Here is a 16,576-nt window from a genome sequence, read left to right on the forward strand (position 1 = left end):
GAGATGTCCATGCGATGTCTCAGGACAATATCTGGGGATATGTAGTGCAAGACAAAGCAGAATTTATTAATTCATTTCCTCCCAGGTTTCTTTGTTTGTTTTTTACTGTACTGGCTAGACAGAGGCAAAGCAAAATGCTGCCGCTGAAGCACAGCCCTCTAGGTCCATCTGCTGTCAGGTCCCATCTGGCAGCGCCTGTTTTCGATTCCATTTCTGCATAGTCCCAACCTTCAGGAGCAAAGCGGGGACACCCGTGTGTGCTGTGTCTTTCCTGCTGCAGACGGGCGGGCATTGCGTGCTGCTGGCTGCTTCCTTCGGCTGCGCTCACTGTGGGTCTGCACAGAACACACAGCACGGATTGCTGCCAGTGCTTCACGGCAACGAGAGAATGGCAGCAAAGGAAAGGAAATGTTGCACCACTCTGGTACTTTCCTTAGCTGAAGACGTTTGGGAAGCAAATACATAAACAACACCAGATTATTACCAAGTGACTGGGTAATTTAAGAGCATTAGGAGTTAAATGCTGCCTGCGTTCCGACCATAATGAACGTGGTTTGGCCATTATTAATTGCACTGGAGTTTTATAGGACGTTAAATGTTTGAAAGCATGCCCGTGTTTCAGGCTTCCCTGGAGGATCCAGGGCTCTGCTGTCCCGGACACGAGCCGGCTGCCGCCCTCGGGGGGCACGAACAGCTCGAGCCCCCCCAGCCCAACAGAGAACGCCGCTAACCTCGATTGTGCCCGCCCGCGCGGCGAAGTTCGGGCGACTTCCGGCGTGCACCACAGAGCTCTCCTCTTTCTCGCCTCGTCTTTAGCGCGCCCGCCCGCCCCGCGAGGCCTCACTTCCCGCGTTGCGCTGACGCGGCGTTGGGGGGCGGGTCCGGCGGCAGCGGCGCAAGATGGCGGCCACCACGGGTGCGGGTGAGCGGGCGGCGGGGCCGGGCTGGGCCGGGGGCGCTGGGAGGGGCCGCCCCTCTCCGCGGGGCAGCGGGCGGCGGGGCCGGGCCGGGAGGCGGCGACAGAGCGGCCAGGGCTGCGGAGAAGGGAACGGAGCGAGGGGGCGGCGGCGGGGACTGGGCCGAGGGGCGCGGCGCGGTGCCCGGCCGGGGGGCGGGTGGGCTGGGTGGGCCGAGGGCCGAGGGCCGAGGGATGCGGCTGGGCGGGACTCGGGCACGGGAGCCGCGGAACGACCCGGGCGGAGGCACCGCCGAGCACAGGCCGCTCCCGGCCGCCCCCAGCCCGCAGTGAGTCCCGGCCCCGCCGCAGTGCTACGGGCTGCGGGCGGAACGCGGCGCTGGGCGGCGGCTGCCGGGGAGCACAGGCCCGAGGAGCCGCTTCCGAAGGGCTCAGGAAGTTGAACGGCGATTTCCTGCCTCGTTCTGCACCTGCTATGAATGGTTGAACGGCCCCCTATGGCTATCGTTCACGTTACACTACATAGCAGTAACCAGACCTCAGTGTATCTTTTCCTGCTGATCCCTTCTGGCTGACCTGTGCAGACCAAATAATGTGGTTTCATTCCTGTTTGCCAGTCTCACCTACCTGCTCTTGTAACCAGTGTCCAGTGTGCCCTGACAGCGCCGTGCTCAGATCGCATCCTCTGGTGATAAATGTGGGAACATCCAAGGGCTGCACTGGAGGTACAGCAGAAATATCTAGAGGTACCTTCCTTACAGATAGGTTCCTGCTGGTGGCTTTCCGGCCTTCAAGAATAAATGTCACAGTGCAGTTAATTAATTAATGCAGTTAATAAGTAGTTATCAAGTTCATAAGAAGGTTCTCTGCTTGGAAGCAGGTGGCTGTGAGCTGTGGAGCACCTGGGTAAAGCCTATGGACAGAGCACATTTCCACTACCACATTATCTCACTTCTCTGCTCCTGTAATCCTGTCGGTCTGCTCACTTTATTTTGTATGTGTCTGGAAGAGCAAGGCCAGTGACTGCTGCTTTTAAGCCAGTGCAGCTTCATGAGTTATTGTCTGTGTGGTCCAGGAGAGGGGCAGGAAGATGGAGATCCAAACTGCAGTGACTGAGTCTGGGGCCAGTCCTGCACAGCTCCTTTGTGCTGTTGGGATGAGCTGTGTGTCAGTAGCCATTGTCCATCAGCCACGCTGTGCCTTTGGATGGCTGCATTACCTCATATTCTCCTGAACCGTCCCTGGCCTTCAGTGTTGGAAGCAGTGCAGAGTCAGGGAGATGGCAGGCAGGTGCTCAGCTCCTTGCCTCTAAAACATGAGCATCAGACAAGCACTGCACTTAGCTGCTCTTGAGGTCCTGTTTGTTTTAGTGCTGCTGGCAAGAGGAAATAGTGCAAAACAGTATGTGTCAAAAAAAGCCATGCTGCTGAAACAGAACTTCTGCAGTAAGCCCCATGGTTGGGACTGAGGAACTTTTGCATACAGACCAGTGGTTTGCGCTGATGGGAGCGTTGTCCAGCCGTGAATCCCAGACTGCTGTACCTACCACCAACCTGTTCTGTCTGGGTGCACCAGTAAAGTATGGCTGGAGATTGTCCTTTTTGAAACAGAGAGCAATATAGTGTTCCTGACAGCACCAGTAGAATCTGGGGTTTCCTGTATAAAGAAACCTACAGCAATTCTTTTAAGATCTCCTGGCGAGTTGTCTTAGTTTCAGCTGGAACAGAATTGTTCCCTTCAGAATGTTGGGTATGATGCCATGTTTTGGTTCGAGGAGAAGAAAAACATTGATAGCACAGTGATGTTGATAATTGCTGCTAAGCAGTGCTGTGCAGAGCCAAGGCTCCAAGGAGCTGGGAGGGAACAGAATCAGGACAGCTGACTTACACCTGCCAAAGGGATATTCCATACCATACAACATCAAGCAGAAGGAGTTTAGAAGGGGCTGGGAGTTCATCACGCTCTCTTCTGCTGCTTGTCTTTTTCTCAGTAAATAGTTTTATCTTAACCCACAAGTTCTACTACATTTTCTCCTAATTTTCTCCCCCATCCTACTGGGGTGGAGGGAGGTGCTTAGCTGTCTGCTAAACTCCAACACTAGTGAAGAGCATTTTCAGTGCCCTTTGCTAAGCTGTTCTCTATGAAATATTTGTGCTTTAATCCTCAAGATTTCATTGTAGAAAGGAAAGAGATTCACTGACATTTTTTGTGGGGCCTTTATTTCTTCCTGCTCGTGCTGAGGAGGAGCATTCAGGAGCATCCACTCTCAGGAGTATTGCCCACTTCATTTCACTGCTCTCACTGTGCTGTTTGCACTGTGGCACTGTACGGTTATTCAGTTGTACAATCAATAGGTAAACAGAGGTTTAAACAGATGTTTCGTTAAGAAAGATTATCGTGATGGAAAGATAATCTATAATAAATGGAAATGCTCACCAATATTGAAGGCTTGCAGTAAACTCCACAAAGGAGCAATCTCCAGAGAAGGAGATCCTTCCTTAGTGGCAGTCAGCCCTTAAATGGGATCTAGGAGAGATGCAGCCAGGCTCCACAGGGACAAAAGGCGAATCTCAGAGTGCTTTAAGGGCGTTACAAACTCCAGCTGCATTTAACTATCTTCCAGGAATAATTCTGTTTCCCTGGTGCAGAACTGCAGTGTGTTCTGGCGGCCATAGGCTCCTGGTCCCAGTGTGACTGAGCTGGCCCAGCCTGTGGCTCACAGTCCAGCCAACAGCTCTGGTTCCTAACACTCATTGGTGCCATCCACGCCGCAGCACTGGAAGTTTTGGAAACAAAGGCTGAAGAGAATGTCACCTAGAACCCAGCAGCTCCTTAACTGCAACTTTAAGTTCAGCAAAATTCATGTCTTGACTTTCTGCAAAACTTCCCCTGTTATTCAGTGTTATTCTGAGATTTCCTGTAAAAATATTTAATGAACTGGTTACTGAATTACTGTCTGGATTTGAGGCTTCCTGTATGCAAATTTACTAAACATGAACTTCTTAGACACTGTCCAAACCTGTGTGGTTTGAATGTTTTCCTTACTAGTGCAGTTATGTGGCTCGGCTTTCATAGGTTTGTTCTTCTGAATGATAGTAAATATTCTCTTTTGCTCTGTAATGCTTCTCCTGTTGTGTTTCTGGGAGCATTTCTGCAAGATCAAGGAAACTGCAAGTGAAACCATTACCTGTGTGGAATTGTGTGTTTATGCCATAAACACTCCCACTGCACGGGAGTCTTCTTGAGTCATAGCAAAGGCTCTATGAGAATGCATAGCTGGAAGTATTTTTTTATTAATTTTTAATTACCTGTGACTTTACTGAGGTTTTCTTGTGTTACACAAAGAACTCTCAGGAAAACAGGTTGGTTTGGGAACTGCCTGGGAGACCTTCACTGCTGCACCGTGAGCACTGCGGGAGGTGATGGGGTGGAGCAGGGCATTCCCCTGCCCTGCCTGACACACAGTGTTGGTGTGTGGAACAATTCAAGTCACTTTCCAGGAATTCTGGACAAAAGCACGGTGGTATGTTTGTGTACAGTCAGCAGTGGCAGTCCTGCCCAGGTGCTGTGGATCAGCAGGATGTGGTAGCCTGCATCCAACCCATTCCTCTGCCTTGTGTAAGGACGGGTCATTTGCTCATGCTCCTGCAGTGCTCACTGGAAAGCAATTGCTGTGGAACTAACAACCATTTCTGTTCACTTTTTCTGTGTAATAGGAGCCAGTGCGAGAAGTGAGCAGTGAGCGCTCTGCAGACCTTGGGCCTGTCAGGGACCTCAGAAATGCAGTTTGCATTGGGTGGCTGTGATTCAGGCAGTCAGATGTGTGATGTGTGCTGCATCTGAGGAGCCGTGCCCTGAGGGAGCCCCGAGGTCAAGCTGCTTTCTCTTGCTGTAGCATTGCAAAGCTTTGCCTAGCTGTGCTTAGCAGTAAAGCTGCCCATTGGTCTAATTATGGCCTCGCCAGATGATGAAATCTTTAATTACATGATCACATAATTTTTTCATGCAGGATTCCTGCCTCTATCATTGAGCAGCATGCTTGGTGCTCAGAGAAGGGGCAGGTAGGCAATATCTGTGGGTTTCTTCTTTATGTATGGCCTGCGTCTGCTTTCCTTAAAGCACGTGGTGCGGCCACCATGGCACTGATTCCTCCTTGGTTGTGATTTTGGTCTCACTCAGCTTCAGCAAGTTTCCTTCACACCACTGGTGAATATGAGACAGTTTTAGTGAGCGCTGACAGGGAGAGGCTCAGATCACATTTGCTGGGCATCACAGTAGTTTTGCCCAGGGAAATGTGGTTTGGTGGCATGGTACGCTCAGTGAAGGTCCTGCAGAGCAGCAGCATGTGCAGGTGGTATCTATCTCTGTGGATTCCAGTTAGGATGGGATGTCTGATCTGCGTAGCCCAGTTGTGAGGAGCACACTTGGACCTTCCCATGCTGAAGGCCCACAAGCTGCATCGTGATTTGGAGGTTTTGTGCTAGAGAGATGACATCCGTCTCACAGAGGTCCTATTCCTGCTCAGGGTTTGGGATCAGCCTCATGGTGATGGCTTCACAGCCTCACTGACTCATTTCCTTTCACAGCTGAAGGTTTGTATTGCTCAGCAGTCAGTCACAGCACGATCCAGCGTGGAGATGCACTGCACTGTGCCTTGCAGCCCCTCCTGCATTTGGTGCTGCTCTGATGGGACGGTGGATACCTCTCAGCTGGCTCTGGGCTCCTCTCTACAGCTGTGTCACTAAATCCTGTTTACCCAGAGTATTCTGAAATTTGATTATTGGGGATGTGGTACCAAACTGGCCAATAAACTAATTCCTTCTGTAACTTGCTTTTTTTTTTTTTGTAGTGAATGAAATTGTGGCAGCTATAATTCTGGGAGCAAGAGTGACTTCGACATTTAGTTTCTGTAGGCCATTAATATACTTTGAAGCAATTTTAAGAACACCAGAGCCACCAGACTTTAAGAACTGCTGCATTTTACAGAGCTTTAGGCCCTCTGCCCATGGCTGCCCATGTTTTCAGGGAGCTCTGGATGGTTCTCAGAGCTCTGTATTGGTTTCTTTCTGACATCCTCTGTGTGCAGCGTGCTGTGAACGCTGGATGAGGTGACGCCTTAGGACAGGTCCACTGGGCTCACTTGGGATTCTTTTGCTGATGTGCTGCATCAGTGATGATGAAGAGCGTTCGTTAGGATTTTCCATTATTGCACTTGGGACTTGACCCTGCTCATTTTGTAGGATCTTGTACATTTTTATGCTGCACATCATTTAAACAAGAGCTCATAGAGCTCTGTAATACTGTGTGTGTCTCTGAGTGGATGGAGAAGTTTCCTTTCATTTTGCTGCCTGCCCTAATATCTGGCCTGTCAGACTTTTGGCATATTTGGTATCACTTGAAATCTCCATTCTACGTAGAAGGCTGTTTGTATGCTGCTGAGAAATGGAGGTGTTTTAACATTTTTATTTAACGTATTGTTCTGATTGTTTTTTAGGAGTAAAAGTTCCTCGTAATTTTCGTCTGTTGGAAGAACTTGAAGAAGGGCAGAAGGGAGTAGGTGATGGTACAGTAAGCTGGGGCCTTGAAGATGATGAAGATATGACACTCACCAGGTGGACAGGCATGATTATTGGGCCACCGAGGGTAAGCATCCACTTTTAAATATTAAAATACCAATGCTACTTCGTTTTTTCTTCCTCTTCTCTTAATCTAAGCACTGAAATAAAAAAAAAAAAAAAACCACAAATGAGTGGAAAAACTCTTCAGTAAACGACTTATGTTGAAAGATCAACTTATGTACACTAATGGATTTCATGTATCTCTATGTCTTTTTGCTTACGATCTGGAACACTTTTAGTACCCATCTCTGGTTAGTTCTGTCGCATGTCTGCTTTGTATTTACAGATCCATTAAGACCTAACTTTTGAGATTCCAGGATTCTAGTATTCTCTGCTCTTGAATACAGTAAGGTTTAAAATCCTTCACTGAAATGTGCAACTAGGCCTATGTTGTCTTGTCAGCAATGATAGAAATCTGCAGCTCATGTCGTACTGCTAACCAGGGCTAGAGGACTAGCACGAAAGAATTATTCAGCTGTGCCTCTTTTGTCTTTCTGACACACTTAGGAATTCCAGTTTTTATTGTTATTTCTTCCATTCCTGAGTTGAGGTAATTGTTTGAAAGCCACGGCCTGCTGGGAGCTTTCAGACATTCCTATTTGTGAGGAGGTTCCTCTGCTTTTACATCTGTTTTACACAGTCATGTTATTACCTTTTTTTTTTTTTTTTTTTAATAGAATGTGAGAAATGCTGACTTTGGGAAAAAGTCAAAAAATCCTGTTTTCCTCTGAGCAGAAAACAGTCGCGCTTGTGGCAGGTGGAGGAATCTGGTGCTGGGTGTACTGCAGGGAAAATGAACTGCTGTGCTGAGCTGGGTCCAGGCTGCTGCTCTGGGCTGTCCCTGCTACCTTACATGGAAGCATACTGCTCCTCCCCAGGCTCAGTGCAGATGGTTTTGCAACCAGTCATTCCTCTTGCTTATACAAGCTATTCAATAACAGGGGTGCTGTCAGAACTTTGACTTGGTCTGGCTCTAGGCCTGTGCATGGTGAAGACTTTCTGTTCACTAGTCTTAATGCGATGTGGTTATATGCAAGGGCCATAAAAAGCTGCAGACTTTGGTGTGTTAATTGCTCTGTGCATAGAGCTCACATGGTTCTGTTAGGAGACTGGGACAGTCCAGGCTGAGTCAGGTAACTGTCCCCCAGTCTCTGGAACAATGTTGTTGCTGTTTGGAATCAGGATGTAGAAGGGTTGCTCCAAAAGTAATGCCTCCTGTTTTATGATGTTGGCCTGTGATGTCAGAGGCGGATGTTGCTGGTGTGGCAGTAGGGGCTGAACCTTCCCACCAATGTCCTGTTCCATTTTGTTGCTGTGTGACAGCTGGCAGCAGAGGGGCAGCCTGACAGAGTGGTGTCTGACATAGAAGTATGGAACAAAGGGGCAGAACAGAAAAAATGGCACCCATTGACATTCATTGATGATTGCTGAACCTATATGGAGACCAGGCAGTGGATATTGGTGCAGTCATGCTGGTGCCTTTCTGCATTGTCAATAGCAGCGTGAAGGACAAGCCGTGTTCCAGGTGACCTTGCACAGCTGTCATACAACAAGATGAAGAGTGCCTTGATCAGCTCATCTGCATGAATCAGCTAATGGTGGTGACTGTGTTGAAAAACAATGTTTTATAGCTGAGAATTTGCTCTATCAAATAATGTTATTGTGCTCTGTGTATCTGTGGTAGATTCTGTGGAAATAAATAGGAGACATTACTTTCGGAGCAACCTGTGTACTTTAAATGTACTAGATTTTGGAGCATTCACTTTTCAGGGAGCTCATGCATTGGGTTGACGATTGACCAAAGAAAGTTTTTAAGTGAAGCTTTAGGACCAGCCAACTTCAGATGGCTCTCTACACTAAAGCTATAGCTTTGATTTCAAGATCATGCCTGTGATTAGTGAATTGATAAAAACAGAACTGATTTATAAAGATTGGTTGAAGAGCAGAAAACTAAACTATATGGTGATAAGAAAAACTTTTTCAGGGAGTGAACAGGAAGCAATGCCAACTTCATTCTTTATGTGAAAATTCAATGTGTGCTTAAAAAAATAGTAGAATTTAATATGCAGAAGAGCAGCATTTAGTGCTCAAATATTGTAAAATGAACCCAAAACAGGGGGAGGCAGCACAGAATGGAAGCAGCTGACCTTCTGTTTAGTGGTTTGTGTTCCTGAAATAACCACTGTTTTAACCAAGTGTTTGTTGAACTGCCTGATATAATTGTTCCCCCTTCCTGCTTTTTTTTCCCCCAGACAATTTATGAAAACAGAATATACAGTCTGAAAGTAGAGTGTGGACCTAAATATCCAGAAGCACCTCCTACAGTTAGATTTGTAACTAAAATTAATATGAATGGAATAAATAATTCCAATGGAATGGTAAGTTTTTGTTTTTTACTATTTTACATGGTTTTCACGTGCAGCTTCTAATGAATGCTTTTTATTTGCAGTTTGCTTTAGTACTTTTTGTTTGCTCGTACCATTTCTTGGAGTAGAAGAGGGGAGTAGGAGGGAACTGTACAAACTGAGAGAATTCTGGAATCAAAATGTACTTTTCTTGTACATTTGCAGCTTGCAAATAGTTCTGCATGGATTAATCATGCTTTCAGGAAAGCCACCTGCTTGCTTTTGCCTTCTTTGGTTTCTTCCACTGAGACTTCTTAAAAGATCTTTGGCTGGAGGGTGTGTGTGGGAGTTATTGACAGTTCTGATTGTGACAGGAATGGTGTTTTTGTCTGTTCTAGGTGGACCCCAGAGCCATATCAGTCCTAGCAAAATGGCAGAATTCTTTTAGCATCAAAGTTGTTCTGCAAGAGCTTCGGCGTCTAATGATGTCTAAAGAAAATATGAAACTTCCTCAGCCACCTGAAGGACAATGTTACAGCAATTAATTAAAAAAATAATCATGCCCCCTTATTCAATTTAAGCTGTCTTCATTTTCCACAGTAGTAAATTTTCTAGATGCATCTTGTAGACCTCAAAATACTGGAAAGGAAGTTCCCATTCAGAGGAGATTTTTCTTGAGATACTGTAAATGATACTAATTTTTTTTTCATTTGAAATATAAGTTGTGCTATAACAAATAATCCTGTTGTGTAACCACTGTCCACATAGCTGAACTTCTGGTATCAGGAAGAGTTGATTTAAATTTATTACTGTCAAGACCAGTGTGGCACATCTAACTTAACTGTGAAGCATACATCCCACAATCACCTTGCTGTGTGTCTGGCCAGGATTGTTTTGTTGTTTATTTTCTTTTTCTGTCTTTTGCAATAGAGTTGAAGCTCAGGGCTGTTTATTAGAATAGGCACAAAGGTTTTCTTTCCAGTACGACACTGGGCTTTATGGACTACTAATGGGGATGTGTGCTAACCTCCGTCATCCCTCCCTTTGTGCTATCTCTAGTAAAGGCTGAATGTGACTGTAGTCTTTTTTGGTTTTATATTTTTTTTTCATGCCATGGTAATCTGGGGCGAGCTTTCCTCCTTTCCTCTGGCCAAGGCATAGATTGTATTCCTCTTCCTGATCTCCCTCACCAGTAATGTGAGCATTGGGTGAGAGATTCGGGGTTCTTTTAATCTCTTCCCTCTTCCCCTCTTTTTAGCAGGGATGCTGCTTTCTTTTTGCCCCTCTCTATGTCTCTTCTCACCCTTGGATGGCAGGGGTAAGCACTGGGGCAATAACTTGACCTATTCCCTCCTGCTTATCGTTTTGGTTTTGCAACAAATATAGTCTTCACCAGCCTGGGAATCAAGAGTATCCATTCTGATCGCAAACGTGGATGTTCCCTGTCCCTCTGGCTCTGCTGCCACACCACCCAGCTGGCTGCGGCTGATGTTAGATAGGCTTTTGACATGATGAAAAGAGCAGTAATATACCAGGATGACCAAAATCTGCTGCCAGGCTGCACGTAGGTTCAAAACACACACTCCAATCTGAGTAGCTGTATTTCTGGTGCTTTGGAATGACCCGGGAATGTTGACTAACTGAGTGCAGCACCCAGGTTGGCGCTTCTGAGGGTCTGACAGACAAATTGAGTCAGCGTAGATTCCATCAGGATTCTCTGAGTCTTGGAAGAGGAAACGCCCTGGTGAAGATCCGGGGAAGTGGTGCAGAGTGAGGACCAGTATTGGCTTTGCATCCTGGCAAATTGCTGCCTTTTCTGTTTTACTGTTGGACCACTAACTGCAGTGTGGATGCAAGCTTACATGCAGCCAACCTAGTGTGTCTGGAATTTTATGAAAAGATCAAGTGTTTGTGTAAAAAAAGAAAAAAAGAAAAAGAAAAAAAGAAAATAAAACTCCATTTTAAAGCAGCAGCTATCAAGTCAGTGAACAACAATGTTTCCATTAACTCTTTTGAGGAAAATATTAGTTGTAAGGATTTAACATCCTCTGTAATTAAGGTTTAACATAACAGTATTCCATAAGCAGCCTTTTTATTGTATCAGACCATTGCCTGATTTTAATATAATAAAAAGTGTGCATTAATATTAGAAGGCTTTAATTGTATTTATGTTTAGATTTTGATCCCCTATGGAATTTTTGATTTGTTGGAAGTATCTTCCTACAGATCACACTTAGTTAACAGCATGGAAACTGGTGGTGAAAGGCAATTGTCTTTATCCAGCTGCTGCTGCTGCTGTGCCAAGAAGCTTTAGTTTTAATTTAGCCCTCGGACAGAGCTGTGTAGAGCTGTCAGTGGCGATGCCAGTGGTGCTGAGGAGCTGCCTGGAGTGCCGGTACTGCAGTGCCCTAATGCTGAGGAAGTCAAATCCACGTGTGGTTGCATGCAGCATTGCCGAGTTAATGAAGAACTTCACAGCCTGAAGGTTCACCTGGTTCTTCTCAGCTGGTGAACTGTGAAAAGCAAACCTCTGCAAACCTGGATGAAGTTGGAGCTGCACAATTTGGGCTTTTCTGGGTGCAAATTGCCTCCACTAATGAAGATTACCAGAAGGACCCAGTTGTGTGTTCAGTGTTGTGATGAAACAGATTTCTGGGTCTGGGGACAGGAAACGGAATGAGCTGCATGTGTGAAACTCCTGCTGTCCTCTGGTCTGTGCTGGTCATAACCCAGAGGGCATCTGTGACGACAGGGAGACTAACACTGTGTCAGCACTGTGTGTGTTTGAAGTAGCTCTGTATCTAAAGGTGTTAAATGGGAACCGGGAAAATACTTGGTCATTGTGGAGCAGTTCTTGTACAGCTCTGCTTTACTCCCTGCTGGGAGTGTCCGTGTGCTGCTCAGGACGGGCTGGTTGGTGCCTGGTTGGTGCTTCCCCACCTTCAAACTGCAGGTGCTGGTTTGAAACTCCAGAACGGTCAGATGTGCGTCGCAGGGTGCACAGGTTGGTGTGTCCTGCTTTCACCTGGGCCACGCTTCACTGGGGTCTGTGCTATCCGCAGTCCTTGTGATACAGTGCTGGGGGGGGGATGCTTTAAGAAAGAAAGAAAAAGTGTTTCACTGTTCATTGTCATATGTCGGAGGTGCACTCGGGAGCACTTTGGCGCAGTGGTGTTCCATGCTAAGTGTGAGCAGCATGAAGAGCAGCTCAATAAGACTGAGATGCTGTGGAGTCTTCATGCTGCCACTGATCCCCGTGCTTTGGCTCTGTCAGCTGTGTGCGACCTCAGAGCTCCGCGGGGGCTGAGCATCATCCCTGCCAGCACCGACCCGGGCTGCTCGGGCTGCACACACGGAGCTGGGCACTGCGTGTATTCCTGCGTGTATTCCTGCGTGTATTCCGCTGGCAGTGCAGGGCAGGGCGCTCAGCTGTCCCTGCTGACCTTGGTTTGCACTCCGATCCGGTGTCTGTTGAAGTAAAGGTGTGAGAGATAATAAATACCCCTGTTACCCCGAAATGCTGCTGCTCGGGGGCTGGGGGTGTCGGCTGGGGGCGGCCCTGCGCAGCGGACCCGCTGCCCGACCCCGCGCTGCGCTGTGCCGGATCGGCCGCCAGGGGGCGCCACAGCGCCGCGCAGTGCTGAGTGCCGGGAGGTTCGATCCGCGCGTGGGGAACGTGGGTCCATCAATTAATAATTTAAAAGGCTGTGGAACGAGGATTTGTTTTGATTTGATTTGTTTTGTTTTGTTTTGTTTTGTTTTGCTTTGCTTTGCTTTGCTTTGTTCTGTTTTTTACTGTGCCATTAGGGGAATGCCACCAGTGCAGTGAGATCTGAGTTGCTAATAAAGAGCTTATTTGCTTCTTGCTCTGATGTAATTAAGCTCTGTGTATTTGTATGGGGAGAACATGCTCAAATATGGTTTTCTGTCCTTTTGGCCTTTAACCTGGAGCTTAGGATTTAGAATGTAAGTTTCTTCCATCACGGTTGGTGGAATAACTTTGAAGCCAAAAGGTGCCATTAAGCTGCTGGGTGTGAAGCCGTGGGCTGAGCTTCAGCCTGTGTTTGTGCAGGGATGAGGGGCAGCGCGGGTAGAGCTGGGTGCGGCCGTGGATGCGGCCGTGGTTGTGGCCGTGCCTCTGACTGGGCACAGCCCGGCCAGGAACAGGCCCCAGCGTTTTATCCTAGTGGTGCTAAACAACGTGATACAGCGATACAGAGCTCCGTCTGAAAGCACCAGGCAGGTGTGGTTAGATGTGATTAGAGGAGCAGTGCTGCTGTGCCAGTTTTAAAGGGGAAGCAAAGCCGGAGTTTTTCAGGTTTTCCTGTCGATGTGAGGAGTGTTCAGATGTGCCCCACTCCTCCCAGTAGCAGTCCTTGCTGTGTCCTGCCCAGAGCCGTCGTGCTGTTTGTGGCTCACCTCGTGTTTGTGGTACTTGGCCGCTGGGCACTTGAGGTTGTGCTTCATCCCCAGGACGGTGCTTCCTACATCAAGGAAAAGCACAGTGAATTCACTGCTTTATTTTAAGCTGGCATTGGCTTACAGTGAAACAAGGAAGTTCCAGTTCTGCATGTACCTGTAAACGTGTCTGCTTCAAGCTCTATCTTGAGCTGAAAGGAGTTGAAGAAAGTTCTAGGATGATATTCTTAGTATATAACCTTCTTTACATGTTAATTTGAATGTAAGAAAGCTTCCCTGGTGGCTTAGAGTTTTCCTAAGTGAGCAGAAACTGACACATTGCATGAATCCTTGGCTAAGATGCTCTCCAAAGGCAAACTAACCAAGATGAAAACCAAGAATTCTAGAAAGAGAAAGGAAGCAAAATTCTGAGCCAGCATGAGTCCATTGTACCTTGTCCCTGCTCTTTTTGTAGGTCTGTGTGTTCATAGGTTTCCTCATCCTGGTCTTCAGATCTGCAGAGGTTTGTGGACTCGAGATGGAGGACCCCAGGGAAGGTTCTGCATGTCTGTGTCCATGCGCTGTGAGCGCAGGGGCTGGACGGGCCGGGGGCAGGCAGGGCTGGCAGCGCTGGGAGCAGCACGGCTGTGAAAGGACAAACAGCTGCTTTCTCTCCATGTAGAACAGGGGAGCATGTGTCAGAGAAACGCACACACAGACCCACACCTTCAGAAGTGTTCCTGGAAACTGGGAGTAATGCTTAATTACAGCTTTTTGTAATCACTGAGGCTTGGATGCTGTGTAAATAGGGTCTTGATGAAGAACAACTGTCTGACACTGCGGCAGCGACTGAGACTTGAGAAACAACTGCGGGAGATATTTGCCAAACTTCTTTCCCTCCGAAGAGACCTCTTAAATCCCTGGGCTACCAGATCATGCCTTGTCCGGGGTTAGCAGCCAGATGTTTTTCAGCTGCTCGGACTGCTTTCCAGCTGAGACTCAATGAGTGGCTGTCCAGCGTGTAAGTATTAATATAAACATTTTAGAGGCCTTGCCTGGAGCAAACCATTAAAAACTTCCCACACTACCACGAGCGATGCTGGCTTCCTGGGACCAGCAGCAGGAGCGGGGTGGGAGCGGGGCCGGCAGGCTGCCACCTGCTGCAGGGGCCGCCCCGCGCTCCAGTGGCGCCAGAGCAGTGTGGTCCCTGGAATGTGATTATTTACGTTAGCAGATAATTTAGGCCAGAAGGCTCCGAGTGTTCGTCCTGTGGATGTCGTCATGCTTCCCAGCAGAACACAGTCCTGCGTCCTCTGTCTCTTCCCCTCACCCCACAAGTGCACCGAAATTGCTTTCAACTTTCCTTCTTCTGAAGGGCCCCTGTCCACTCGGTTTAAGCTTGTTTGCAGCTTGTTTGGGCCTGTCAGAAGGGGAGGTTTGCATTAAACCCAGTGTTTAGAGCCTTGGTTTTAGTTATTAGATATCTTTCCAAAAAAAAAAAAAAGTTTCTAACAAGGAGTTCTTCTGAAATATTCTCTGTTCCGTATGTGAATTCAAACGTGAGCTCTGAAAGATGCTGCTGTCCTGTTGGGGTGCAAGGAACAGCTCCCCGTGTCCTTGTCATGGTTTTGTAATTTTGCATTACTTCCATCGAGTTTTGGGGCTTCACTTCTCCAAGACCTGGGCTGCTCTCAAACCCAGTGGCATTTTGCAACAAGCCTTGGTCCCGTCAGCCCCAGGGGACACATCCCTGCAATTCACATGCATGTCTCCTCATGGGGTGGTTGGAGTCAAGTGTTTGGGAGTGCGCACAGGCACAGAGCTGCCCAGCCCAGACTGGGACCTGGCTCTGTCTGTTTCCATCCCCTGCATCCCTGTGTGGGAGGAGGACATGCGTGGCTGAAAAGGAAGCAGAGGAGTTTTTCCTCTTTGTCTCACAAGTTGAGGCATTGCTCCAAGTGGGAGCTTTCTGCCCTAGAAACTGAGTGTTTTCAGTCATTCAGTTTCCTTGTACTTCTCACTCATTTTTTACTCGTTCCAATTTATTTTAATGACCCTCAAGACACTTGTTTGTAATAATAAACAGCAAATGCGTGGACACAAACGAAACCATTTCAGGTCCGAGTGTTTTTAGTAGCCTTGCTGTGAGAAACAGACCCCAGCCCAAATGTGAAGAAACACTACGAAGGCTCCCTCCCACTGCACTGAAATCTGATTTCAGAGCCCAGGACAGCTATCGCAGCACCATGCTGACTCCACACCAGCCCTTCAGACAAGACTCCCCTTGGTGCCCCTGAAAGCCATTTCCATGCAGTGCTTTTGTCTTCTAAACATCACCTGATTTAAGCAAACAAAAGACAGGGTGTCAGGTAAATATATTTTATTAATATGATAGGTTTAAGTTAGAGGAAAGCATAAAAAGCTGGAGATGACAGAGAGAAAGCAGAATGGAGGCTTTGGGGGGCTGAAGGTGGGGGTGAAGCTGTGGTTCATTGGCTCTGCAAGTGCGGAGATGCCGAACTGAGGCTGGTGTGTACATGGAGCTGTGGCTTTGCATTCCATTCCATTTTGCATTACAGTCCTCACAAGCACACATGGCCCCATCTGGGGGATGGATGCAAAATTCCCATCTGGGTTGCTGTAGCAATACAATGCAAGGGAAAAAGTGACAATCTACATTGTTAGGCCTTGCACTGTTTAATTAAGTAAAATGTTATTAGCTATTTTCAGTCATGTAACAACTTGGAGGGAGTCATTGTTTGCCAAGAAAAATAATCTTTTGGGTCACCCAGCATCCTAAGCAGGCCCATGGCTGCAGTTCAAGGCAGATATCCAGGGCCAGCTGAGAAAAACATCACCCTGTGCCTGACACTATGGTCTGACTTGCAGGAAGAAAAGCACTGGCTGCCCGCTGCCACCTCAGCTCGGCTTTGCCATCTAACATAGCTCTGTCCCTTCTGTGTCTGTCCCTGTGTGCTCCCTCAGCTCCTGGCTGTGCACAGAGCACGAGTGCAGAGCTCCGTGCACCCAGGGCTGTGGATTTATGGCCATGTGTCTTTGCCCTCTGCCAGGTTTATCTTCCCACAGTGATGTTCTCCCTCCCTGTTCTTCACAACACCCCTGAAAAATAATAAATGGCAGCAGTCTCTGTAAACAGAGCCTATCTCCATGGCTGCCTGAGATGTGGACAGGCTCAAGTGAATGAGCAGAGCACAGACTTTAATTGCCATCCTGTCAACGTGTGGCACTGAGCATTAGCAGGGGAGCACCAGGGCACAGGAGATGGATAAGGGCTGGGC

General features: G+C 47.7%; 1 protein-coding gene across 2 annotated transcripts; it reads left to right on the forward strand.

Moving 5' to 3' along the window:
- Positions 1–790: 790 nt before the first annotated feature.
- Positions 791–11,028, forward strand: LOC107323106 (ubiquitin-conjugating enzyme E2 variant 1). 2 transcript variants are annotated; one of them, XM_015881865.1, is made up of 4 exons: positions 791–922; positions 6,411–6,559; positions 8,787–8,912; positions 9,278–11,028. In XM_015881865.1, exons 1-4 carry the CDS (start codon positions 901–903, stop codon positions 9,422–9,424), a joined length of 444 nt encoding a protein of 147 aa, XP_015737351.1. In that variant the 5' UTR covers positions 791–900; the 3' UTR covers positions 9,425–11,028. The 2 variants fall into 2 exon arrangements, with proteins under 2 accessions (XP_015737351.1, XP_015737352.1); XM_015881866.1 differs by having other exon boundaries at positions 810–916.
- The last annotated feature ends 5,548 nt before the right edge of the window (positions 11,029–16,576 follow it).

This window comes from Coturnix japonica, chromosome 20 (assembly GCF_001577835.2).
Source record: "Coturnix japonica isolate 7356 chromosome 20, Coturnix japonica 2.1, whole genome shotgun sequence".
NCBI lineage: Eukaryota > Metazoa > Chordata > Aves > Galliformes > Phasianidae > Coturnix > Coturnix japonica.

Coding starts and splice junctions, on each gene's coding strand:
- LOC107323106 (XM_015881865.1), top strand. CDS start 901: ATGGCGGCCACCACGGGTGCGG. Junction 923..6,410: donor GGCGGCCACCACGGGTGCGG/GTGAGCGGGCGG, acceptor ATTGTTTTTTAG/GAGTAAAAGTTCCTCGTAAT. Junction 6,560..8,786: donor TGATTATTGGGCCACCGAGG/GTAAGCATCCAC, acceptor TTTTTCCCCCAG/ACAATTTATGAAAACAGAAT.